The sequence below is a fragment of the Zootoca vivipara genome, chromosome 12 (genome assembly GCF_965207765.1).
Source record: "Zootoca vivipara chromosome 12, rZooViv2.hap1.1, whole genome shotgun sequence".
Taxonomy (NCBI): Eukaryota; Metazoa; Chordata; class Lepidosauria; order Squamata; family Lacertidae; genus Zootoca; species Zootoca vivipara.
The window spans coordinates 49,018,739-49,045,052 of record NC_142595.1 but is presented as its reverse complement, the minus strand read 5'-3'; the positions used below and the strand labels follow the sequence as shown (position 1 = coordinate 49,045,052).

The 26,314-nt window shown below is 46.1% G+C and overlaps 1 protein-coding gene, 1 long non-coding RNA gene and 1 other non-coding gene across 7 annotated transcripts in view; 1 reads left to right on the top strand and 2 right to left on the bottom strand.

Annotated features, from left to right (window-relative positions):
• LOC132593066 (Fc receptor-like protein 5) overlaps positions 1–21,232 on the top strand; it is a 31,693-nt gene extending 10,461 nt beyond the window's left edge. For all 5 annotated transcript variants that reach the window (XM_088655036.1, XM_088655034.1, XM_088655032.1 and 2 more), the window contains 3 exons: positions 6,489–6,809; positions 16,810–17,151; positions 19,865–21,232. In XM_088655036.1, coding sequence (XP_088511162.1) covers positions 6,489–6,809; positions 16,810–17,151; positions 19,865–19,974 — 773 coding nt within the window. In that variant the 3' untranslated portion in view covers positions 19,975–21,232. The remainder of the gene's footprint in view (positions 1–6,488; positions 6,810–16,809; positions 17,152–19,864) is intronic.
• Positions 16,359–16,464, bottom strand: LOC118079122 (U6 spliceosomal RNA). Its single transcript, XR_004691804.2, has one exon. It is a non-coding gene; the product is annotated as a U6 spliceosomal RNA (small nuclear RNA).
• Positions 20,942–25,215, bottom strand: LOC148684142 (uncharacterized). Its single transcript, XR_015946539.1, has 2 exons — positions 25,094–25,215; positions 20,942–22,192 (listed from the first exon to the last, which is right to left on the bottom strand). It is a non-coding gene; the product is annotated as an uncharacterized LOC148684142 (long non-coding RNA).
• Positions 25,216–26,314: the final 1,099 nt, after the last annotated feature.

The window sequence follows — 26,314 nt, the reverse complement described above, 5'->3', positions numbered from 1 at the left end:
TGATGTCAGATTTATGTCCATTTATCCTTTGGCGTAGGGTTTGGCCTGTTTGTCCAATATAGAGAGCTGAAGGGCACTGTTGGCATTTGATGGCATACACAATGTTAGAGGATGAGCAATTAAATAGTCCTGAGATGGTATGTTGGATGTTGTTGGGGCCAGTAATGGTGTTGTCTGGGTGTATGTGGCAGTCGACTTCCTCCAATCCCTCCCCACTGCGTTTCATTATGTTACTTCCTTAGTACTTCCATATCTTGATTCCCACCTTCTTAATAATTATCTAAACATATTCTATCACTTACTAACGTATCAATCTTATAATCTCTTATAATTATCTCAACATACAATTCTATTCTTATTAAATCTTAAAAACGCAATACAATAACACTTAACTAAATCTTAAATATAAAGACGGTATACTGTTCACATTGCGAAGAAGAATTTATTTTGAATTATGCATTTAGTTTTTTGTATTTATCTTTTTTGTGTGAGATACGATGAGAGGAAAATTTTCGTTGTATTTATATCATACATATGTTATGTTCTGCAATATTTTAAACAATGAAGTCTTATTTTAAAAAAAGACATGAGGGAAGAATCGGTGGAAGAAGATTAGAAGAAATTTAAAGTTTATTTAGAAAAGAATTGTAAGATTAGTAGTTTTTATTAAAGGATTTGGAAGTATAAAGAGGTTGTGGAAGAGTATTAGTTGAGTTATTATTATATAGTATGAATGCTCCTTGTTGAGTTATTAAATGCCAGGCAGCTCTAACTTAAGCCCATTAATTTCACTGGGTCTACCCTGAGTGGGATTTACTAGCCAGCAACCCATTCTCAGGTCTCAAGGTACAGATCTTTTGGGGAGAGTGGCAGTGGGTGAAGAGTCTCCCTTGCCAAATTCGCAAGTGGCACAATGGGTCAGTGTGTTTCTTCTTTCTTCTTCTGGAGGCCAATTCCGGATCCACACTTCCTTCTGTGGGAATGTTAGGGATGTGGATTAGGATATATTATTAAATAGATCCTATCCAAGCTTGTGTTATCAAGCTTCCAATATCAGCAGAGTGACACTCCCCTTTTGTGCGCAGCAAAAGCGTGCGCTTAGGTTTGTTAAAACCTCTACAACAATATTATACTTCCTGGAAAATCCCCTTTATCCCTCTTAAAAGAAAAGACACGACACAGTGCTATTTAAAAGTAGAAAGAGTTTACTAACAGTACATCCTGAGTTAACAGCATAATCAAAGAAAGGCAGGCTTGCTTAGAAAAAGTAATATATACATGTGAAGTTCACTCATAAGGGGTGAGACTCAATTTTCTCTCTCTCGGCTGGAAGCCGAGAGAGACTCTAATGCATAGCTGCCAAGTTTTCCCTTTTCTCGTGAGGAAGCCTATTCAGCATAAGGGAAAATCCCTTTAAAAAAGGGATAACTTGGCAGCTATGCTCTAATGCTAAGATGTTGCTTCTCTGAAGTGTGTGGTCCAAGAGAGGGAAATGGCTACTGGCCAGTGAATTTATCTGCCACCTTTCCCATCTCATTTGCATGTGTGGAGGAACAGGAAACTGACCTGGTCAGGTGTTCCTCCATGTAGTCCTCCATGTGGACACACTGGGAACTTGTCTGCCCCAGTATTCCATCCCGCACCTTCCACAGTGTAGACATAGGTTTCCGGGCAGGAGCTGATCACAGTGAGGGTTTAACAAGCGTGCCTTCCTCTTAGCGCGTTTCTCCCTTTCGTCCTGCGTTCGAGTGTCTTCAAAGTCCATGACACCTTTGGTCAAGGCTGTTTTCCAATTGGAGTGCTTGCAGGCAAGTGTTTCCCAATTGTCATTTTTTGTACTACATTTTTTTAGATTTGCCTTGAGAGTCTTAGAATCATAGAATCATAGAGTTGGAAGAGACCACAAGGGCCATCCAGTCCAACCCCCTGCCAAGCAGGAAACACCATCAAAGCATTCCTGACAGATGGCTGTCAAGCCTCTGCTTAAAGACCTCCAAAGAAGGAGACTCCACCACACTCCTTGGCAGCAAATTCCACTGCTGAACAGCTCTTACTGTCAGGAAGTTCTTCCTAATGTTTAGGTGGAATTTTCTTTCTTGTAGTTTGAATCCGTTGCTCCGTGTCCGCTTCTCTGGAGCAGCAGAAAACAACCTTTCTCCCTCCTCTATATGACATCCTTTTATATATTTGAACATGGTTATCATATCACCCCTTAACCTTCTCTTCTCCAGGCTAAACATACCCAGCTCCCTAAGCCGTTCCTCATAAGGCATCGTTTCCAGGCCTTTGACCATTTTGGTTGCCCTCTTCTGGACACGTTCCAGCTTATCAGTATCCTTCTTGAACTGTGGTGCCCAGAACTGGACACAATACTCCAGGTGAGGTCTGACCAGAGCAGAATACAGTGGTACTATTACTTCCCTTGATCTAGATGCTATACTCCTATTGATGCAGCCCAGAATTGCATTGGCTTTTTTAGCTGCTGCATCACACTGCTGACTCATGTCAAGTTTGTGGTCAACCAAAACTCCTAGATCCTTTTCACATGTACTGCTCTCAAGCCAGGTGTCTCCCATCCTGTATTTGTGCCTTTCATTTTTTTTGCCCAAGTGTAGTACTTTACATTTCTCCTTGTTAAAATTCATCTTGTTTGCTTTGGCCCAGTTGTCTAATCTGTTAAGGTCATTCTGAAGTGTGATCCTGTCCTCTGGGGTGTTAGCCACCCCTCCCAATTTGGTGTCATCTGCAAACTTGCTCAGGATTCCCTCAAGCCCATCATCCAAGTCATTGATAAAGATGTTGAACAAGACTGGGCCCAAGACAGAACCCTGTGGCACCCCACTAGTCACTACTCTCCAGGATGAGGAGGAGCCATTGATGAGCACCCTTTGGGTTCGGTCAGTAAGCCAGCTACAAATCCACTGAATGGTAGCATTGTCTAGCCCACATTTTACCAGCTTCTTTACAAGAATATCATGGGGCACCTTGTCAAAGGCCTTGCTGAAATCAAGATAGGCTACATCCACAGCGTTCCCTTCATCTACCAGGCTTGTAATTCTGTCAAAAAATGAGATCAGATTAGTCTGACATGACTTATTTTTCAGGAACCCATGCTGACTTTTAGTGATCACAGAGTTTCTTTCTAGGTGCTCACAGACTGTTTGCTTAATGATCTGCTCTAGAATCTTTCCTGGTATTGATGTCAGGCTGACTGGGCGGTAATTGTTTGGGTCCTCTCTTTTCACCTTTTTGAAAATAGGGACAACATTTGCCCTCCTCCAGTCTGCTGGAACTTCTCCTGTTCTCCAGGAATTTTCAAAGATTATTGCCAGAGGTTCTGAAATCACCTCTGCCAGTTCTTTTAATACTCTTGGATGTAGTTCATCTGGCCCTGGAGACTTGAATACATCTAAACTAGCCAAGTATTCTTGTACTACCTCCTTACTTATCCTGGGCTGTGTTTCCCCTGCTGAATCATCTGCTCCATATTCTTCAGGTCGGGCGTTTTTTTCTTTCTTGGAGAAGACTGAGGCAAAGAAGGCATTGAGGAGTTCTGCCCTTTCTCTGTCCCCTGCTTGCATTTCACCATCTTCTCCTCTGAGTGACCCCACTGTTTCCTTGTTTTTCCTTTTGCTACGGACATACCCATAAAAGCCCTTTTTGTTGCTTTTAACCTCTCTGGCGAGCCTGAGTTCATTCTGTGCTTTAGCTTTTCTGACTTTGTCTCTACACGTGCTGGCTATATGTTTGAATTCCTCTCTGGAGATTTCCCCCCTTTTCCATTTTTTGTACATATCCCTTTTAAATCTTAACTCAGTCAAAAGTTCTTTAGATAGCCAGCCTGGCTTCTTTAGGCACCTTCCATGTTTCCGTCTCATTGGTATTGCCTGAAGTTGTGCTTTTAATATCTCCCTTTTAACAAACTCCCAACCATCATGAACTCCCTTCCCTTTTAGTATTACTGTCCATGGGATTTCACCCAGCGTTTCCCTAAGTTTTCTGAAGTCGGCTTTCTTAAAGTCTAGAATTTGGACCTTAGTATGCTTGGTTGCTCCTTTCCGCTGGATAATAAACTCCAGAAGAGCATGGTCACTCCCACCTAATGATCCTGCCACTTCTACCCCACTAACCAAGTCATCACTATTGGTTAGGACCAGATCTAAAATGGCTGATCCTCTTGTTGCTTCTCCCACTTTCTGGACAATGAAGTTGTCTGCAAGGCCAGTGAGGAATCTGTTCGACCTTATGCTCTTGGCTGAGTTTGACATCCAACAAATATCAGGATAGTTGAAATCCCCCATTACTACTATCTCACTTCCTTTGGAATGCTTGGCCATCTGTTCCAGGAAGGCATCATCTGTGTCCTCAGTTTGGCTTGGGGATCTATAGTAAACTCCCACAATGAGATCACTGTTGTTTTTCTCTCCCTTAATTTTGACCCAGATACTCTCAATTTGGCTTTGAAGTTTTAAATCCTGGATCTCTTCACAGGTATACATATCCCTAACATATAAAGCTACTCCTCCTCCTTTCCTGTTTGGTCTATTTCTCTTAAATAGATTGTATCCCTCTATTACCACATTCCAGTCATGAGACTCATCCCACCAGGTTTCAGTGATGCCTATTATGTCATATTTAGTTTGCTGTACCAAGAGCTCAAGTTCATCTTGTTTATTTCCCATGCTCTGTGCATTAGTATACAGACATTGAAGACCGTTGATCATTCCCCCATGTCTCTTATTTAAGGATATTTTCATCCCACCACTAGGTCTGCATGCTGCTTGCTCCATTTGGTCCTTGACATTCGGATGATCATCTTCAGCATTTGATAGACTCCTACCTTCAGGACCACTGTCTCCCTCCCCCACATAAGTCAGTTTAAAGCCCTCCTGATGAGGTTTTTGAGTTTTGTGGCAAAAACATTCCTCCCAACTTTTGTGAGGTGCAGCCCATCACTTGCCAGAAGTCCATCTTCAAGAAACTGCAGACCGTGATCTAGGAATCCAAACCGTTCCTGTTTGCACCATTTGCGAAGCCAGTTGTTCACTTCCCCTATTTTTCCCTCTCTCCCTGGGCCATGTCGTTCAACTGGGAGGACAGAAGAGATGACAATTTGTGCATCTAATTGCTTCAACTTCCTGCCCAGAGCCTCATAATCATTTTTGATCTTCTGTAAGCTATGGCTTGCAGTGTCATTGGTTCCCACATGCACCAAAAGGAAGGGGTATTTGTCAGTGGGTTTTATGATTCCTTGCAGCCGTTCTGTTACATCTTTGATCTTGGCCCCAGGTAGACAGCACACCTCTCGAGACATCTTGTCAGGCCCACAGATTACTGCTTCTGTACCCCTCAGTAGGGAATCCCCAATCACCACTACACGCCTCTTCATAGGCTTGGTTGGGATTCTTCCATGTGCTGTCCCTTCCAAGGTTACCTGCATATTCCCAGAGGACTGACTTGGTTGCTCGTCTTCATATTCCTCATCAACTGTGATGAGGGAGAGATCCTCAGGTGGAGTCTGTTTCTCGTCTTCCATGAGCACTTCAAAACGGTTGTGTAATTCTAAGCACTCAGAGCGATCCCTGGGCCTTCTACTTCTATGAGTCACGTTCCTCCATACATCTGGCTGCTGTGTTGGGGAACTGACCTCCTCCTCAGGGAGATCCCCTGTCTCCTCCTTGGTGCAGACAGTGTGCTCTGCTGCATCCAAGAAAAGCTCCAGCTCTTTAATTCTCTGGAGCGTAGATACACGCCCCTGAAGCTGCTGCACCTTCTCTTCCAGAAGGGCAACCTTGTTTTCTAGTAGGGCAACCAACTTGCAATTGTTGCAGGTGTAGCTACCCACATCCTTTGGCAAGAAAACAAACATTGCACAGGAATTGCAGGTCTTCAAAGCTCTTTTATTGACCACCAGCATTACGCTTTCCATTTTAAAATTCGGGATAGAGTAGTTGCTTTGGAAGATGATAATCGGGCATCTGAACAACATGACCAGTCCAATGAAGCTGATGTTGAAGAATTGCTTTGACACGGGTGATCTTTGCTTCTTCCAGTACACTGGCATTAGTTCGCCTGTCTTCCCTAGTGATGTGTAAAAACATTCTGAGACACCACTGATGGAATCTTTTGAGGAGTAAACAAAGTGGGTCAGTGCATCTAGCTATTATCCAGAAGGTTGGTGGTTCAAGCCCACCCAGGGGCAGTTGTGGGCAGGATTCCTGCATTGTAGGGAGTTGAACTCAATGACTCTTGGGATCCCTTCCAACTCAACAATTCTATGATTCTAAATTTAGAAAATTAATTTCTTCAGGCACATGTCCAGTAATCAACAAAACAATATACCAGCCTTAGATTCCTGACTTCCCATAGCACTGTCTGACCTAAATATATAGCTTCCTTTACAAACGAAGTGGACCAATGGCTCTTAACTACTAAGCCATGCCTAGGTCTCCTGCTTATAACTTCTCCTTTGCGGATGATTCCTCCAGATCCCCCTCCTTTTCCGGTGCTGAAAGTGGATCCTCCGTCTGGAGTGGTGAACGAAGGGGGCTCCCTGCGCCTCACTTGCTTGGCCGATGGGACCACAACTGAGAAGAGATTCCATTTCTTCAAGGATGGAGCTGAGATGGCCACGAGTAATGAAGGATCCAGAGAACCTGCAAATACCTCCCCCAACGCCTCAGTGAGCATCTTACAAGCCAAGGTCAAACACAGTGGAGAATTTGCTTGCAGTTATGAGGAAGAAATTGGTGGCCGATGGATTATGTCTCAATGGAGCAAGACGGGGAAAGTCGTGGTGTATCTCCCAGGTGAGTCATTTTGGGGAAGTGAGAGCCATCCTTTGCAGCAGCATAATCCACTTTAATGTGTTGTGGTTGTTGTTGTTTAGTCATTTAGTCGTGTCCGATTCTTTGTGACCCCATGGACCAGAGTACGCCAGGCACTCCTGTCTTCCACTGCCTCCCGCAGTTTGGTCAGACTCATGTTCGTAGCTTCGAGAACACTGTCCCACCATCTCGTCCTCTGTCGTCCCCTTCTCTTTGTGCCCTCCATCTTTCCCAACATCAGGGTCTTTTCCAGGGAGTCTTCTCTTCTCATGAGGTGACCAAAGTATTGGAGCCTCAGCTTCAGGATCTGTCCTTCCTGTGAGCACTCAGGGCTGATTTCCTTCAGAATGGAGAGGTTTGATCTTCTTGCAGTCCATGGGATTCTCAAGAGTCTCCTCCAGCACCATAATTCAAAAGCATCAATTATTCGGCGATCAGCCTTCTTTATGGTCCAGCTCTCACTTCCATACATCACTACTGGGAAAACCATAGCTTTAACTATGTTGTGTTGTGTTAAAACGAGGCTATCAATATGTCTGGTCTTCCGCAAGGGACACAACTAATGTCATCTTCTTAATTTCATATGCTGCATCTCAGCCTTCATGCTTGGGGGGAATGGATGGGGAAGAATAGAGATGGAGAGGTCCGCTCACCTTTTATCTGGTAGGCAGCGTTCCAGCCAGTCAGCCGAGCCTCAACAGTTTCCTGGCATAGGGGGAGGTACGCTGCCCTCCCCCTGCGTCACAGCCAGCCGCGTCATCTGTGCTGGGGATAACCTCAGCCAATCTGCGGCCAGGGTGGGTGTGGCCACAGGCCATTTAATTTTGGTGCGGCTGGCCGGCTCCCTCTTCTTTGCCTTTTCGTCAGATCACCCAACCCACCCACCCTCTTTTCATCATGCTTTGCCCTGATATGACCTTGCTATCGCAGTTGTCGGTTGCCATGTTGTTGGGGCTGGGTAGGAATTTTTTCCACTTGGCAAACTGGCACCGGCCATTGGGTTTTTGCCTACCTAGTAGTAATCATCACAACCTTTGTGCAGTTAGGCATTGGGTAAGCCTTCGTTTGGCTGGAGGGGAGGTTGTTGCCTTCACCTGCCTCTCCTCAGTAAGGGTATCCTGTTAAAAGGATCCGGGGTGCGAATCCTGTCTGAAGCGGGGACCCCTCAGGATGCCCCTATTTGATGTAAGTCATAGGGCACCCCCAGGGCCGGCGCGTCAATTGAGGCAACCTAGGCAGCTGCCTAGGGCGCCAGAATGGAGGGGGCACTGGCCAGGCTGCCCGCCGCCCGCCGGTGCTGAGCGGCTTCAGAAGCGCGAGCCTGAGGCCACCTCGCTGCACCTGTCAGGTGTAGAGCGGCTTCAGGCCGCTATCCCCAGGCGCGCGCGTGCCTCCGGAGAGCGGCCTGAAGCTGCTCTACAGGCTACAGCTGACAGGTGCAGTGAGGTGGTCCCAGGCTCGCGCTCCCGCACGAAGCTCCGGAAGCACGCGGGAGCAGTAGCCTGGGACCACCTCCCCGCGCCTCTCAGATGTTTTTTATTTTGTTTTATTTTTATTTTTTCTACTTTTTATTTTTTCTATTTTCTATTTTTATTTTCTATTTTTTCTATTTTTATTTTTATGGGCGGGGCCTCCAGAAGGTGATCTCGCCTAGGGCACAAAAAACCCTAGCACCGGCCCTGGGCACCCCCTTTCTGTGGGTTTACCCTCAAGTGGATTCCCTGCAGATGGGCAGGAGTCAAGATATAGTCTGGCTTCCCCCCAGTGCCTAAGCCAAATCGCTCACACCTATAACCAATAAAGTTGTGGCCTATTTGAACTCATAATCCAAAATGTCAGTGTGTTTTATTGTTCTCCTGGGAACTTTGTAGCTCGGTTGCCTGGGCATGCAACTACTCTTTGACAACCTTTACATACCCAAGATGTTTTTAATAGGGATTGTAAGGTATTGATAGTACCGTCATCAAAGAGATAAAAATCAACGTTCGGAATTCTCGGGACCTGTTTCAAATCACGTCGCGCCTTCAAGATTAAAGACCCAAGCTAAACACCCGAACAAATAACAGATTCCTCTTTATTCCTTTCAGATCAAGGACCATATTCATCGGCACCATCATCACCCACACCAAATCCAACCCCGTCACTGGGTTATTTGCGCTCGGCTCCTACATTCCTGATTCTGATGGTCCCGCTCGCTTTCTGTTGAAGGAGAAAGAGGAGTGCTAGATAACGTTGGGGTTTTCGGGTGTCCCCTTTCGTTCTGCGCATGACCTGGAAGGTGGTTTCCGAGATAAAGCAGGGACAGTTTCCAGGACGGGCCCAAAGTCTATGTCAGCCCTATCTATCATTTGGGGGGGCGGGGGGGGGGTGTTCCAGAGGAAGGCCTTCTCCATTCTGGCGCCTGCCATGGGGGAATCAGGACATGGGGGCACCGGCCCTTAGAGACCGATTGCTTGGTTTTCATGGAGCATTGCTTTGCATTTATAATGTGACCCGTTTGGGTGTTTTCTTTGTAATTGAAGAAATCTTTCAAATAAATGAGTAAAGCAAAACTTTTTTTGTTTCAGTCTTAAACAGAGGAAACGGTGGAGGTTTCTGGACGGGGTGGGGACCTACATTGCAACACTGTTGGTGGCTTGGTTCCCACCAGGGTTTGGTCTCAAGGCAAATAAAACTACCACCCTGCTGAGGCTATGCATCTTAGGATCTGGTCAATGCCTGAGTGTCTGACTGCCAGGCTTGGGAATGTTCAGTATGGCAGGAGAGGATACATTGTTTATTAATATCCTTCCTAACTTGCACTAGCAACAGGTAGGTAGCCGTGTTGGTCTGCCATAGTCGAAACAAAATTTTAAAAAATCCTTCCAGTAGGTATCTGAAGAAGTGTGCATGCACACGAAAGCTCATACCAATGACAAACTTAGTTGGTCTCTAAGGCAGCGTTTCTCAACCGCTGTTCTGCGGCACACTAGTGGTGTGCCGCGACGTGCGGCGACGAGAAGGGCGATTTGCATTGTCACGTGCCTGGCGGCCGCCAATAATCACCACTGACCTGCCGGAAAGGAAGCCGGCCGGGTCACGACGCGGAGCGAGCGCAGCTCTCAACAGCCACCACCACGGGAGGGTGGTTTTAGACAAACTTAAAGAAGCTGGCTGGATGAGCTCAACCTGAAACTTGCTGAGCAAAGGATTGTGCTGGCAGAGAAATCAGCGGCTTGTGAAGCCTTATTACAGGAGATTGCAACCAACACAGCAATTGGCAAGTGTTTCTTACAGTCATAATTATATAGTCAATATAGGGCGGCACAGAGTTAAATTTTTTAACTTTTTTAATGGTGGTGTGCCTCGTGATTTTTTTCATGGAACAAGTGTGCCTTGGCCCAAAAAAGGTTGAGAAACACTGCTCTAAGGTGCTACTGGAAGTTTTTTTTTTATTTTGTTGCGCTAGCAAGTTCCTTTCCTTAGCAGAGTTTACATTCCCCTTCTGACGCACAGCAGAAAGCTAGTTGCAAACTCATGTGAGTTCCTTAAGACAATACGCATTTCAACCTGGCTTGTTCAGATTGAAATGTGTTCTAATATTTGCCTGGTAAGACCCCCTGAATCCCTCCTAAAAGAATAAAGACACCACAGTCATATTCATAAGCAATAAAAAGAAAGTTTACTCACGATCAGGCAGAGCACAGTGTGATCCCTGAAAGCAGGCTTAAGGCTTAAAGTTACAAACTTATACTAACAGGTTTACCCCATAAGGGAGATGACCTGAGGAACTGCTTGGCTGGCAGCCAGCAGTTCATTCCAGGAAGTTCTCACGATGAATAGAAGATGGAAAAGAGGGAGAGTGACAGCATGCCTTGTCTTTTTACCAGGTCTGGAAAGGTCACGCCCACCCACTAGTCACATGCAAGGAAGGATGCTCCAGGCCAGGAGGAACATGAAGTTTCGATTGGCTGGACCAAACATCCCCTTGCATGTCCACTCTAGGAAAACAAGGAATGTTGTATTTGACTGCCCCCAGTGGATTACATCCCACACCAGGGAACTACAATTAATGTTTTACATTGTTCTTAACTTGTTTAGTCGTGTCCGACTCTTCGTGACCCCATGGACCAGAGCACGCCAGGCACTCCTGTCTTGCACTGCCTCCCGCAGTTTGGTCAAACTCATGTTCGTAGCTTCGAGAACACTGTCCAACCATCTCGTCCTCTGTTGTCCCCTTCTCCTAGTGCCCTCAATCTTTCCCAACATCGGGGTCTTCTCCAGGGAGTCTTCTCTTCTCATGAGGTGGCCAAAATATTGGAGCCTCAGCTTCAGGAGCTGTCCTTCCAGTGAGCACTCAGGGCTGATTTCCTTCAGAATGGATAGGTTTGATCTTCTTGCAGTCCATGGGACTCTCAAAAGTCTCCTCCAGCACCAGAATTCAAAAGCATCAATTCTTCGGCGATCAGCCTTCTTTATGGTCCAGCTCTCACTTCCATACATCACTACTGGGAAAACCATAGCTTTAACTATACAGACCTTTGTAGGCAGGGTGATGTTGTAGGCAAGGTGTTCTTAACTAGGTACTCTTTATTGATAATTTTGATATTTCCTTTAAACTAGAGTATGGTCAAGCTTTTGCTACAAGTCAAGCAAAGAGAAATTTTCTTAACTAATCAAAGAAGTATATGTCTGACATCAGAAGAAAGGGTGGCATCTAAATGCAAATAAATACGTTTACGTTTGAGCTGAGGGTTCTCAGCATGTTGCATTGAAATCCGCTTCTCAATGCGTGTGTTTTCACATTTCCGAGTTAAATTCTAACGTGACTTCTTTAAACTGTACTTGGGGAAGAGGGGGGGGGCAGAAGCTTCTCAAAGGAGTTTGGCAGGCTGGAAGTAGCTAAGACCAGCTTCCCAGAGCAGGAGCAGCAGTAAGATAGGACTGGAAATGGAGACTTTGAAGAGGAATTATCCCCCTCCTCCATCCCTTCCCCTCCCCCACTATCACCTTTCAAAAGCAGTGGAACCGGGAGCCACATGAAGCCATCATTTGATGCGTCAACACCACCTCTTATTCTTGATTCTTCGCTGCGGAGGCAACACCACTTGCCTATCAATATGATTTCATTATTGTGAAACTCGCTGAAAAGCAGCAAACAAATATTGTAAAATAAATTAAAACACATCCACACACACGAGAAAAATGCCATTTATTGATTTTTGTCTTTCTGCTCCCTATCTCGAGTTAACCAGCAGCTCTCTGCTCACAATGTTGGGGTTTGTGCCCAAACTTGGCTTTTTGTGTTGGTAGATAATAGAACTGGTAGGTTTTATTAGACGGTGGTGGGTGGAGGAACCAGCTGAGGGGCCTTCAAGGGACACTGACTTGGCAAAGAGTTTGTGGCTTTGGTGACAGGTTTGTGACCTCTCCCTTTTCTCTGTACTTTTTAATTTGTTTATTTATTTATTTATACATACATACATACATACATACATACATACATACATACATGCATACATACATACTTTTCAAGTTTATACAATTCACTAGTTTTATACATTTCACCAATTTTACATTCCAAAACTTGACTTCCTTCCCCCTTTTTCTACGGTTCCTTAACTTTGTTTTTAATATATTCTGCATATCTAAATTATCTTAATTTACTCATTCATTCATCTTCTTTAAATATATACTCTTATAAAACTGCAGGTTGTTACAATAATCCTGCCAGTGTTTGTATCTGTTTATGATTTATCTGTAAATATTCAATAAACCATTCCCGTTGTTTATTTTTTAAAAATTGTTACCTTGATTTCTTATTTTTACGGTAAGTTTTGCCATTTCTGCACAATCCGTAAGTTTTTTTGTATCCATTCTGCCTTTGCTGGGACTTCTGCTTCTTTCCATTGGGGGGCAAGTAACATTTTTGCTGCTATAGTAGCATACATTTTAGGTAGTTCTGTCTATAATTCCAAAAACAAAAGTTTCTATTTTTATTTTTTTTGAACAAAGGTTATTTTAAACACCCTGTTCATTTCATTATATATCATTTCCTTTTCTCTGTACTAGGATGGGGAAATCCCCATCTTTCTCTCTCTATCTATCTCTCTCTCTATCTCTCTCTCTCTCTCCTTTCTCACTCCTTTTCTCCTCTCTCCTTTCCTTCCAATCTCCCGATCATCCTTTGGCTATCCCAGTGTTTCTCCACCTTTTTTGGGCCACGGCACACTTGTTCCATGAAAAAAATCACGAGGCACACCACCATTAAAAAAGTTAAAAAATTTAACTCTGTGCTGCCCTATATTGACTATAGGAAGGAGGAAATTAATCTCCCTCCCGCCGCCCCATGGGAGGGGAGAAGCCTTCAGACCCCCAATTCTCCTCTCCCGCGGCCCGAAGTGGTACAGTCCAGGCAAGGCTCTGCCTGCCCCCGGATTACAAGGGCGCACGCACTTCCAGGGGAACTGCGGGGCGGCTCAAAAGTGAAAGGTTACCTTGGCTGCTGCTTGCGAGTAATTCCGGACTGTGAAGCCCAGCGTCCGCCGCGCAGCCATGGCGAAGGACGGACAAAGGAGGCAGGGGAGGCGGAGCAACCTCAATGCGGCTTAAGGGGGGCCGGCGGCGGATCTGGAGCGCGCCTCCCTAGGGGGCCTCCTTAGACTCTAAAACCACCCTCCAGTCGTTTGCACTGAGCTTTGGGAAAGAGGAGGAGAAATATTGCTTTCCAGCGGGCGAGTGTTGTTTATTGGCGGCTGCCAGGCACGTGACAATGTAAATCGCCCTTCTCGTCGCCGCACGTCGCGGCACACCAGCCAGTGTCTCGCGGCACACTAGTGTGCTGCGGAACAGCGGTTGAGAAACGCTGGGCTATCCATCTATGCAGGTAGAGCTGACGTCTGCTCTTCCCTTCTCGCATCCTGCTGCACATTGTTCCATTTGGGTTGCTTCAAGAAGTCTGACCACAGAGAAAGACAGGCGATGGCACAGCCAGATCAGATGTGGTTAGCAGTTCCTAGATGGAGCGGGATAAAGCTTGTGGTCATGGCTAAAGCCTATAGGTTGAGTTCTGCACACAGCTCAGGGTGTGTGTGTCCACAACGTGCTGGAGGGGAGGGTGTGATGTTGTGCTTCCTGTCTTTAGTCTTTGCTTGGAGAAGACAGACTTTGGCAAGGCCGATTCATTGTCTCTCTTCGGACAGAAACCAGAGTGAGGGTGGATCTTGGGGCTCCAGCCGTGGATGTTCTTCCAGGGATACAGACTGAGCATGAAGTCCGCTGCTTTGATGACAGGTTGGTGACCTCTCTGCCCACCTCAGATGGGAAACTTGCCATCTGTCTCACATTCACACTACATCTCTCCTTTGTTCTTCACTTCCAGTCTGTCTCCAGATCCTCCTCGGGAGATCAGCCCATTCAGGTAAAGTGGATTTCCGTTCTTCTTTCAATCTTTGTGAAAGAAGCAGCTCTAAGGGAGGTAGGAGTGTCACGTTTTGCATGATTGGATGGATGGTGACTAGCAGATTGAGGTTGAATCCTGACAAGACAGAAGTACTGTTTTGGGGGGACAGGGGACGGGCAGGTGTGGAGGACTCCCTGGTCCTGAATGGGGTAACCGAAGGACCAGGTGCGCAGCCTGGGAGTCATTTTTGGACTCACAGCTGTCCATGGAGGCAGGTCAATTCTGTGTCCAGGGCAGCTTTCTCCCAGCTCCATCTGGTACGCAGGATGAGACCCTCCCTGCCCGCAGACCGTCTCGCCAGAGTGGTGCATGCTCTGGTTATCTCCCACTTGGACTACTGCAATGCGCTCTATGTGGGGCTACCTTTGAAGGTGACCCAGAAACTACAACTAATGGGGATGTTATGGACAGGATGAAGAGGACAATTTCAGACCCAGATTATGGTCCCTGCAGAGACTTCATATAGGCATCTTAGCAGCAGTAACACTGGTGAGCTGCAGTTTCGGGAGAAAAATATAACAATCCATATTTCATGTATACTGTTCCAAAGCTTATCCTGCAGGGGACGTGAATTTATTTTTGAAATCACGCCTTGAAATGAACCTGGAGCTGCTTCAGAGGGGCTCCTGAACACATGTCCGCCTGTAGAGACCACTTGTCTGCTCCTTGTCTCCTGGCAAAATAGGAGAAAGAGATGACCGTGTGTGTGTGTGTGTGTGTGTGTGTGTGTGTCATCCTTTTCCCCACTCTGAAACTTCTCCCTTCCTTACAAATCCTGAACAGGACAAGGAGGCTCCTGTTGCGGGAAGAACACGGCAATTAACTCCTAGGCACACACTGCAACATTTTGTTGCAGGCCACCCTGGTCTCTTCCCCTGCCAAACTTGGGCGGTCTTACATTTTGCAGTTTGAAGGGAAATGGGACACCCCCAAATAAGGCTCGCTTCTTATTCCTTATCTATTTATTTGCTTCTCAGGCCACCTCCCCCCTCCGTTCTTCTCTGTGTCCCCAAAGCCTTACACCTACAGCAGTGGGGAGTTGGTGAACCTCACCTGCTCTGCTCCTGAAAACCTTCTCATGTCAAGGGTTCTCTTTCGGAAGGACCGATGGCTGTTGTATGACTACAGGCCCCCTTCTCCTCTGGCCTCCTTCATGTACACGAGGCGCTTGTTGTTTCCTCAAGACAGCGCGGACTATCTTTGCACGTACAAAGCTGCGGAATTTAGCCAGAACATCTCATCCCCAGAAAGCAGCAGGATCAGGATTTCAGTGAGAGGTGAGGCCTTAAAAATGTGTAGTTCTCTTGGAAGGCAAAGGGGAAGGCTGCCCTAGAATGTCCCCACTTCAATCCCCATTGTCTCCTGGTAGGTCTGGGAAACTCTCCTGCCTGAAGACCTGGGGAGAGATGCTTCCAGGCAGTGTAGACAATGCAGAGATAGCTGGACCACTGGCCTGACGTGGTGATAAGGCAGCGGGTGACGTTCTTAGATGCCAGGGTTACCTCGGAAGTGGAAACCTTGTTGATATTGGCTCAGACTGCAATGTGGGTCGTCTGTCTTTGTTTTTTGGACAATGTTTCTGTAACCCTTATTCAAGCATTACTACTACTCATGAGTAAGAAACCATGCAAGGGGCCTGGGGGCATGCTGGAAAGCTCTGACACATCACCTTCATACCATTCACCTTTTTTATAATAATTTTTATTGGTTTTATATTCACAGGGGAAAAAATCAAATAAAAAAATTCAGAATTCTCGGACTTCCATCCTCCCTTTTGTGGAGTCCGCAAATAACCATTTTCACTGCATATCATATTATCCTCCATTTGTCCATAGATCTCTATTTTCTCCTATAGTTCTTTTCACATTACAAGTGTTGTTTCAATCTTGAGAATGTTTTTAACCGTTTACAGCAGGCATCCCCAAACTTCGGCCCTCCAGATGTTTTGGACTACAATTCCCATCTTCCCTGACCACTGGTCCTGTTAGCTAGGGATCATGGGAGTTGTAGGCCAAAACATCTGGAGGGCCGCAGTTTGGAGGTGCCTGGTTTACAGTGTTCTGCCAAATATATAACAGATGTTTCCCAGAAAAAAGATCGAACGCTTCACGAATTTGCGTGTCCTCCTTGCGCAGGGCCATGCTAATATTCTCTGCATCGTTCCAATTTTAGTATATGTACTGCCAAAGCGAGCACCACCCTCGTACCATTGATCGATGGCGAAGGTCTGAAGTGGGGAGCTTCTGCTATTGTACCAGTGAAGACTCCAAATGCAATTTAGGAGATGGGATGGCTTACACATGACATGAGTAGAATAGATCCCCAAACGGGGATCAAGAGTTTAGCCAGCTAACATTTACCTTCCCGGACACTGAACATTTCCCCTGAATATTGTGCAACACATGCGCCTGATCATGAACCCACGACTCTCTGTTGACAAACCTGCCTGGATGAACACGGTTTAGTTATGGCTTGCACCTTTAAACCTCAGTGAGACACAGACTCCAAATCACTTAGCCATTGTCTTCCTTTCCCCTTTAGAGACAACTCCTGAAGCTCCTCCTCCTGCCCCGGTGCTGACAATGGATCCTCCGTCTGGAGTGGTGAACGAAGGGGGATTCCTGCGCCTCACTTGCTCGGCCATTGGCAGCGACACACAGCAAAGGTTCCATTTCTACAAGGATGGGGTCAAGATTTCCTCCAGCAGTGGAGAGTCTCTGGCGGACTCCGGAGAACCCAGGAATGCCTTCTCCAATGCCTCAGCAAACATCCTGGTCCAAGTCACAACCAGGATCCACACTGGGGAATTTGCTTGCAGGTATGAGCAGAAACTGGGCAGCCGATGGATCACTTCTCCCTGGAGCCAACCGGTGAATGTCACAGGTGAGCCATGCCCAACCGGGAACACAGAGCCCACGTTAGAAGTGGAACAGTTCTCTTGGGGGTATTGTGTTTGAAATCCAAGCCTGAAGGATGGAGGAAAAAGAGCAAGGGGTGGGAACAATGCCATTCTTTGCTGCGACTTCCCAGCTCCCAGCCTCCTCCTTCTGGAATCCGTCCAAATGAGGTCTGGCCCTCGTTACCTTCTATGGGGATGGCATTGCCTAACACTTTTCTCATTTGGAAAAAAGCATTGAGGTCGTGATCACAATATTACTACTCACATTACAAGCTACGATGGCAATGCTCTGCTTCCACAGTTGAAGGCAGCATTGCTGGAAGCCACAGGAGGCTCTTGTGCTTGAATCCTGCTTCTTGCGATGGTTTGACCCCTTTCCCTTTTAACAGTACAAAATCTACAAACACCCTCCATACAATCATAGAATCATAGAATCGTAGAGTTGGAAGAGACCAAAAGGGCCATCCAGTCCAACCCCCTGCCGATCAGGAAACACCATCAAAGCATTCTTGACATATGCCTGTCAAGCCTCTGCTTAAAGACCTCCAAAGAAGGAGACTCCACCACACTCCTTGGTAGCAAATTCCACTGCCGAACAGCTCTTACTGTCAGGAAGTTCTTCCTAATGTTTAGGTGGACTCTTCTTTCTTGTAGTTTGAATCCATTGCTCCGTGTCTGCTTCTCTGGAGCAGCAGAAAACAACCTTTCTCCCTCCTCTATATGACATCCTTTTATATATTTGAACATGGCTATCATATCACCCCTTAACCTTCTCTTCTCCAGGCTAAACATACCCAGCTCCCTAAGCCGTTCCTCATAAGGCATCGTTTCCATATCTTCCATATCTTCCATATCTCCATATCTCCTCAAAATCATTTCTCCTGCATATTCCCTATCTTACCTTAATGGCACCTGTTAATTCATCCTTCTCCATTGCACTCTACATTGGGTTGCCTTTGAAGGTGACTCGGAAACTACAACTAATCCACAATGTGGCAGCTAGACTGATGACTGGGAGTGGCTGCCAAGATCATACATTGGCTCACATTACAAGCCGTGATGGCAACGCTCAGCAGGCTCATCTTATGTTCTTACTTACTTAAAAAGGTAAAGGGACCCCTGACCATTAGGTCCAGTCGTGACCGACTCTGGGGTTGCGGCGCTCATCTCGTGTTATTGGCCGAGGGAGCCGGCGTACAGCTTCCGGGTCATGTGGCCAGCATGACTAAGCCGCTTCTGGCAAACCAGAGCAGCACACGGAAATGCCATTTACCTTCCCGCCGGAGCAGTACCTATTTATCTACTTGCACTTTGACGTGGTTTTGAACAGCTAGGTTGGCAGGAGCTGGGACCGAGCAACGGGAGCTCACCCCGTCGCGGGGATTCGAACCGCTGACCTTCTGATCAGCAAGCCCTAGGCTCAGTGGTTTAACCCACAGCACCACCCTACTTACTTACTTACTTACTTACTTACTTACTTACTTACTTACTTACTTACTTATATTTTGACAAAGTAATAATCACAAATAAATATGATTAAAAATGGGCACCCCTCCACTAAGACCATTCCATTGTAACTATCAAACTTCCCAAAATTTTAATGCCTATTGCAATTGACCCCTTTCCCTTCTAACAGTACAAATTCTATAAACACTCTCCATGTCTCCTCAAAATCATTGCTCCTGCATATTCCTCGTCTTACCTTAATGGCACATCGTAATTCATCCTTAATAGCTATATCCCACACCTCTTTATCCCATTCTTCCCTTTTATATTCTGCTTGCTCCTTCTACTTCCTAGCTATCATAAATAGTTCAGCTGTCAATAAATTTGTGAGCAAGTCCTTCCTAGCCTGTAAACCTTCCAAACCCATCGTAAATCGATAGTAGTGCTACCTGTGGACTTTTGGTTAGCTTTAACCCAGTGATTTCTGTTATCTCCTTAAACACCCTTTGCAAAAAAATTTTTTTTACATATTTCACTATTGAAAATATGTAAAATATTACATATTAGACTACTGCAATGCACTCTACATTGGGCTAACTTTGAACGTGACCCAGAGACTACAACTAATCCAGAATGCAGCAGCTAGACTGATGACTGGGAGCAGCCGCCGAGACCACAGAACGCCGGTCCTGAAAGACCTACATTGGCTCACAGTACGTTTCTGAGCACAATTCAAAGTGTTGGTGCTGACCTTGAAAGCCCTAAACGGCTTCGGCTCAGTGTACCTGAAGGAGCATCTCTACGCCCATCATTCAGCCTGAGGTCCAGCTCCGAGGGCCTTCTGGCGGTTCCCTCCCTACGAGAAGCGAAGTTACAGGGAACCAGGCACAGGGTCTTCTCAGTGGTGGCACCCGCCCTATGGAATCCCCTCCCATCAGATGTCAAGGAAATAAGCAACTATCTGACTTTTAGAAGACATATGAAAGAAGCCCTGTTTAGGGAAGCTTTTAATGTCTGACATATTAATGCATTTCTAATCTTTTGTTGGATGCCACCCAGAGTGGCTGGGGAAACCCAGCCAGATGGGCAGGGTATGAATAATATATTATTATTATTATTATTATTATTATTATTATTATTATTATTATTATTTCTTAAAAGACTTGCTCTCAACATTGTGTTATGTACTTGTCTTGAATTTTCAAGACTTGTTCATACCAACAGCCAAATCCCTTTCTTTACTTTCTGCAGTTTGGGCACCAAATTCTTCTTCGCCACCCCTGCTATATGCACGCTGGGCAATTCCACTGGTGATCCTGATGGTCCCTCTTGCTTTTTACTGCACGAGAAGAGGTAGGTGATGCTGTGGATTGTGGCCCTCTCCTGTCATCGGCCCAGTGTACCTGAAAGAGCATCTCCACCCCCATCGTTCAGACCAGACACTGAGGTCCAGCGCTGAGGGCCTTCTGGCGGTTTCCTCCTTGTGAGCTTACAGGAAACCGGGCAGAGGGCCTTCTCGGTAGTGGCACCCTCCCATCAGATTTCAAGGAAATAAACATCTTTAAGGGATGATGCTCTTCTCTGTGTCGTGAGAGTGGTGGCCGTGAGAGCAGTGTTGGTTAAAAGCCACAAAAGCAAGCATTTATTTTGTATTCCTTCGTATTGGATGTGGTTAGGATGTGGGAGGGAGCCTGGCTTGTGTCTGTCCTGTGGAACTCCTAGCCACAAGAGGTTTGTTTTCAGGACCAGCCCCTCTCACCATCTTTCTTCTCTTTTCTCTCTTCATTTCCAGTTTGGAAGGGTTGAAATCCGAGTAGGAAAACAAGGAATAAGTAAATTCTGAATACGTTGAAATGTCAGATGAGAAACTCACCCTCTATGACACACTGGGCAATAGATGTCAGGCACAATATAGATTTTCACCTCTGGGGAAAACTTTGGAAAAGCGATTTGAAGTTCACACCATGTTATTCTTTGAAGGAGAACTACTTGAAAGTGATTTACAGATGGCATTTACCTCCGAGTAGGCTTGTTAAGATGTGTAAGACTGGATCAGATAAGTGCTGGAGATGCAAAGAGGTGGCGGGAACGTTCTTTCATATGTGGTGGACATGTAAATGTGACGAATATAGGACTCCTTTGAGTTATTTATGACTCAATTAGGAGCCACTAAAAACCGCCCGGCACGCTTTCTCTAGCGCCTCTGCTCCGTAGACCCGGGCTGGCAGTAAAACACACAGCAGAGCTTTCTTCTTCTTCTCACACACAGCGGAAACTTGTATAGCCGTTGGATAAAAAGCCTCTTAAGAACACACAGAGTCCAAGGTGTTCTAATAACTACTGAAGTTTATTTTACAGAGAAAACAACAAACAACCTGGTAAGCTCGCAGACATCTTGCGACCGTCTCCCAGGCAAAAAACGAAACCAACTGATACACAAAGAAACACTTCCAGTACATTCTGTAACATGATATCTTCCTCAGTGGTCAGGTGGACAGTACACAGTTAACTCTTTGGTTACTTGTTACTCCTCACAGTAAAAGGGTAAAAGAGTATTGGGAAATGATCCATAATGAATTGGGGGGGGGATTAAAATTAAAAGTACTTTCCCAAAAAAAACCATAATCCTTTCTGTTGGGGATAATTTAGACTGAAATTCCCAGGTGTCAAAGAAGGTTATCTATGTATGCCACTGCTGCGGCCGGTGTTTCACTAGCCCAAAAATGGAAAATGAGCGAAGTCCCAACCAAGGAAGAACGGCAACTTAAGTTGACAGAGTATACACAACTTGCAGACTTAACATATAGAAGAAGAGAACAAGAAGAACATACGTTTAGAGAAGATTGGAAAACGTTTATTGAATGTATATGGGAAATTATTATGTACAGCTGAAAACGTTGACAGCCTTAAGATAAATTCAACAGTGTAAAGTAAGTTTTGATGGATGCAATAATGGAATACTGGATGGTATAGCTTTTGTCAAATATGCAGGGATTTATGATATGTAAAATGAACCATGGAAAGAGAAGAAGGGAAGTCATTGATATCTTAAGAATGTAAAATGAGTATTTTAAATTGTAAAACGGAAAACGTAATAAAAATTATATACAAAAAAAGAAAAGAGAAAGGGACAGCCTTCAAGATTTACACACATTTTGCCGTTCTCCAGCTGAGCAATGCATTATGATTGGGGGAAATTGCTTTGCAAGGATGTGCAGAGAAAGCAAGTGGGATAGGCAAGTATGTATGCTAGGAGATATTCCCTCCAAGACGCTGCTGAGTTTTTATGAGAATTAATAAATAAATAAGTCACAAACCGATGTGTCAGTGCGGAGAACTGAGAGTGGGGAAAGGAGAGACTGAGAGGGACAAATCCATCCTTCCCATGGGACCTGCCCTCTTCACTTCTGGCGCATCTCTTCACTGCACAGCCTCCGGGTGGCTTTCTTGAGGATGGAAGAGAAGATCGCTGTAGAGCACCTCTTCGTCTTTTGCCGAGATGGGATCGTCCTTCAGCGTTGGTTCAGAGGGAGTCACAGCCGATGGGGAGGCAATGGTGGCATAGGTGACGTCTGAGCTCTGAGGATGGAGAGGGAAACCGAGGGTGAGCCACGGCTCAAGCCGGAAAGCAGAAACGGCTCAGGAGCAGCCCGCTGAGAAGGAGGTTTCTCTCCCTCATTTCGGAGCAGGGTTGCAAATCGCTTTCCCAGTATACTGCCCAGGGATCTCTGCAAAATATACTTCAATGGGATGACCAGCAAAATACCATATTTTTCCATCTATTTGGGGGGGACTCAGATTTAAGAAATAGCTCAGTTGGGAGAGCGTTAGACTGAAGATCTAAAGGTCCCTGGTTCGATCCCGGGTTTCGGCATCAGTAGTTTACGTTTAGGGGACCCAGGTGGCGCTGTGGGCTAAACCACTGAGCCTAAGGCTTGCTGATCAGAAGGTCGGCGGTTCGAATCCCTGGGACGGGGTGAGCTCCCGTTGCTCGGTCCCAGCTCTTGCCAACCTAGCAGTTCGAAAGCACATCAAAATGCAAGTAGATAAATAGGAACCGCTACAGCGGGAAGGTAAACGGCGTTTCCATGTGCTGCTCTGGTTTGCCAGAAGCGGCTTTGTCATGCTGGCCACATGACCTGGAAGCTATACGCCGGCTCCCTTGGCCAATAATGTGAGATGAGCATGCAACCCCAGAGTCGGTCACGACTGGACCTAATGGTCAGGGGTCCCTTTACCTTTACCTTTTACAGATTTAAGAAAGGGGGGGTGTATCCATGTATAAGATGCCCCCTAATTTTTGACATTATTTTTAAGGGGGGGAAACATAGTCCTATACATGGAAAAATACGGTAATTTCCGGCACACGCATAAGAACTTAAGAATATACACCTTTAGTCGCCAGGCAAAAACATTCCTCTTTAACCAAGCCTTTGGCTTATTAACACCCAATGCCCTTTTAAATATGTTGTAGGAGGTGGGATTATTGGTTTCTTATTTTGATCATGCATTTTGCGTTGTTTTATATTGTAATTTGATGTTTTGAACTGCCCTGTGATCTACAAATAATAATACAGTAATATTAATGGTATTAATAATACAATATTATTAATACAATAATAATAGTGTTGCGGGGCTAGGCCAGTGGCCTATCTAGTGCTCAGAAGCTTTGCTGCCTCCAGCTGCAGAGTCAGATACTAGCCATTGTGGTACCGTGTTTCTCCAAAAATAAGACACTGTCTTATATTTATTTTTCCTCAAAAAAACCCACAGTGGCTTATTTTCAGGGGATGTCTTTTATTATTATTATTATTATTATTATTATTATTATTATTATTATTATTAAGTATGGTGCAGTTTAACCTACAAGGTTAAACTGCCTATCACTATGGCATATTTCCGGGGTATGGCATATTTTCGGGGTATGGCTTATTTTCGGAGAAACACTGTAGTGCTGCGGTGGGATGATAAAGGGTGTTTCCATGCACTCTGGTTTCCATCACAGTGTTTCCATTGTGCCAGGAGCAGTTTAGTCCTGCTGGCCACATGACCCGGAAACATAGCTGTCAACTTTCGGATTTGAAAATAAGGGAACAGGAGCCTCACCTGTCCTGGGGACAGTCTATGGCATATCTAACAATCCAGGATAGCAGCGGGAAATGGTGCTGGAATAAGGGAATTTCCAGCCAAAAAAAAGGGAAAGTTGACAGCTGTGGCTTGGAATAAGGGAGTTTCCCGCAAAAAAAGGGAGGGTTGGCAGCTATGCCTGGAAAGCTGTCTGGACAAACGCCGGCTCCCTCGGCCTGAAAGCGAGATGAGCGCTGCAACCCCATAGTAGCCTGTCACGGTCCGGTCAGCGGGCGGTTGAATCCCTGGCTGAGGACGTCAGGACCAGAGGCAAGATGGTGGTGTAGAAGCAGGAACAGGTGCAGGGCTGAGGGTCCAGCAGCAGGCAGTCGCAGGGTCAAGGAGCAAGGCAGAGGCGAAGGTCTGGGAGTCAAGGAGCAAGGCGTCGGCAAGGCGAAGGTCCAAGGGTCAAGGAGCAAGGCGTTGGCAAGGCGAAGGTCCAAGGGTCAAGGAGCAAGGCGTTGGCAAGGCGAAGGTCCAAGGGTCAAGGAGCAAGGCGTCAGCAAGGCAAGGGTCCAAGGAGCAAGAGGCCAGAGGCAAGGGTCCAAGGAGCAAGGATCGAGGCATCAGCAAGGCAAGGGTCCAAGGAGCAAGGATCAAGAGGCCAGATGCAACCAGGCAGGGATAGCGTTGCTGTGGCCAAGAGCTGAAGGGAAATGCTGGGCTTTTATCCCTCCCAGCTCCTGCCACCAGGTGCAGTGAGGTATCAAGTGGCCTCACCTGAGTGGCTACTCCTTGCTTCTCCAGCACAAGCTGAGACAGGCCCCAGTCCTGCAAAGCACTACAGGCCCCAGAGCCTGACTCCTGCCCATACTCCTGACACCGTCCAGGGGTCCTTTACCTTCTTTTTTTGCCTTACCTTAGTTTGTGGGGCGGGGGTTAAGGGCTATAGCTGAGGGGCAAGGTATCTGCACTGCATACACCTCCTCCCAGGATTGATCCCTGATGGTATCTTCACGTAGACTCCAGTCTGAAACCCTCAAGAACCACTACCAGTCAATGCAGATAATACTGAGCTAGACTGACCAATCGCCTGACTCGGTATAAAGTAGCTTCTTGTATTCCTTTGTCCATGGATGGCCAATTTAGCAGTTATAGCCACAAGAGGTTCATGAGTTCTTTTTTTGTTTTCATTCAAACAGCCAACCCCACTCCTTGCGGTAGCCAATTCTGTAAGGACAGCTACACACTTGTTTACTTGTCTCTGTCACCTGGACAGAAGACCAATCATTACAATTTCTAAGCTTCTTTGAAAGCGATCCTGACACGTAAAACTGGTATCAATAAGAGGATGTGGACTCATTTCCCAAGCTCAAATGGAAGCAAAATGCAAACCTGAACCTTTCTACTTACTTTGACCTGAAAGTCTGTCATTTGGGGTACAGACAACCCAAGCGTATATTGACTTGTTTCCTTCTTACTTTCCTTTGGCTCAGATGCTAGCTGATATTCTGATGTGCCCAAGGCAAAAAGAACTATAAAGAGAGAGAAAGGGAATGAAAAGTTAAGAGTACAGTTAAGCACCATCCTAATCTCTGATCTGTGAGAGACTCCACAAATTCCTGCACTGATCCAGGGCTCAGTTTCCTTGGTATGAAGGTCAGCAGAGACTGTGGTGTCTCTAGGGCATATGGTTTTATTTACACACATAAACAACCAGAGCATAGGATGGAAGGTACCATAGAATTGACATCCCCATAGACTTTGCTTTCCAGGACAGCCCCCAAACTGAGAACAAACATGTCTCTCTCTTAGAGAGGGGAAGGCCTGGAAAAAACCCACAAAAATCGGAAAGAAACCTGTTAACCACCCCCACCCCCCACCCAATCATTCTGGTTTTTCCCCAGCCCTTTTTATCTCTACTCTTTCTCCAGCTCCCACACAACTCCGCCTATTGTTCTCGTAGGTAGGTGAGGAGCTGGAATAAAGGCCGACCCAACCTAGCAGTTCGAAAGCACGTCAAAGTGCAAGTAGATAAATAGGTACCGCTACAGCGGGAAGGTAAACGGCGTTTCCGTGTGCTGCTCTGGTTTGCCAGAAGTGGCTTTGTCATGCTGGCCTCATGACCTGGAAGCTGTACACCGGCTCCCTCGGCCAATAATGCAAGATGAGTGCCGCAACCCCAGGGTCGGTCACGACTGGACCTAATGGTCAGGGATCTGTTTACCTTTACCTTTACCATCTATTCTATGCATAGCTGCCAAGTGTCCCGTATTCCCCGGGAAACCCCAATTTTTCCAGCTGTTTCCCGCAGGCAGCCCAGATATTTTAAAAAAAACCTGTAAATCCCCCGGATTCTTACCAGCCCGGGGAGGCTCCTCTTGCGCATGTCTGGAGTCTCTGGACATGCGCATAAGCGATTTCTGGCACTGCGGCCATTTTGGAAATGGGCAGAGCATGCGTAGAAGCAACTTCCGGTGCTGCTCTGCCCACTTCCAAAATGGCCGCAGCGCGACTTCCGGCATGGCGGCCATTTTGGAAATGGGCAGAGCATGCGTAGAAGCAACTTCCAGTGTTGCTCTGCCCAGTTCCAAAATGGCCGCAGCGCGGCTTCCGGTTCCGTGCAGCTGCCAA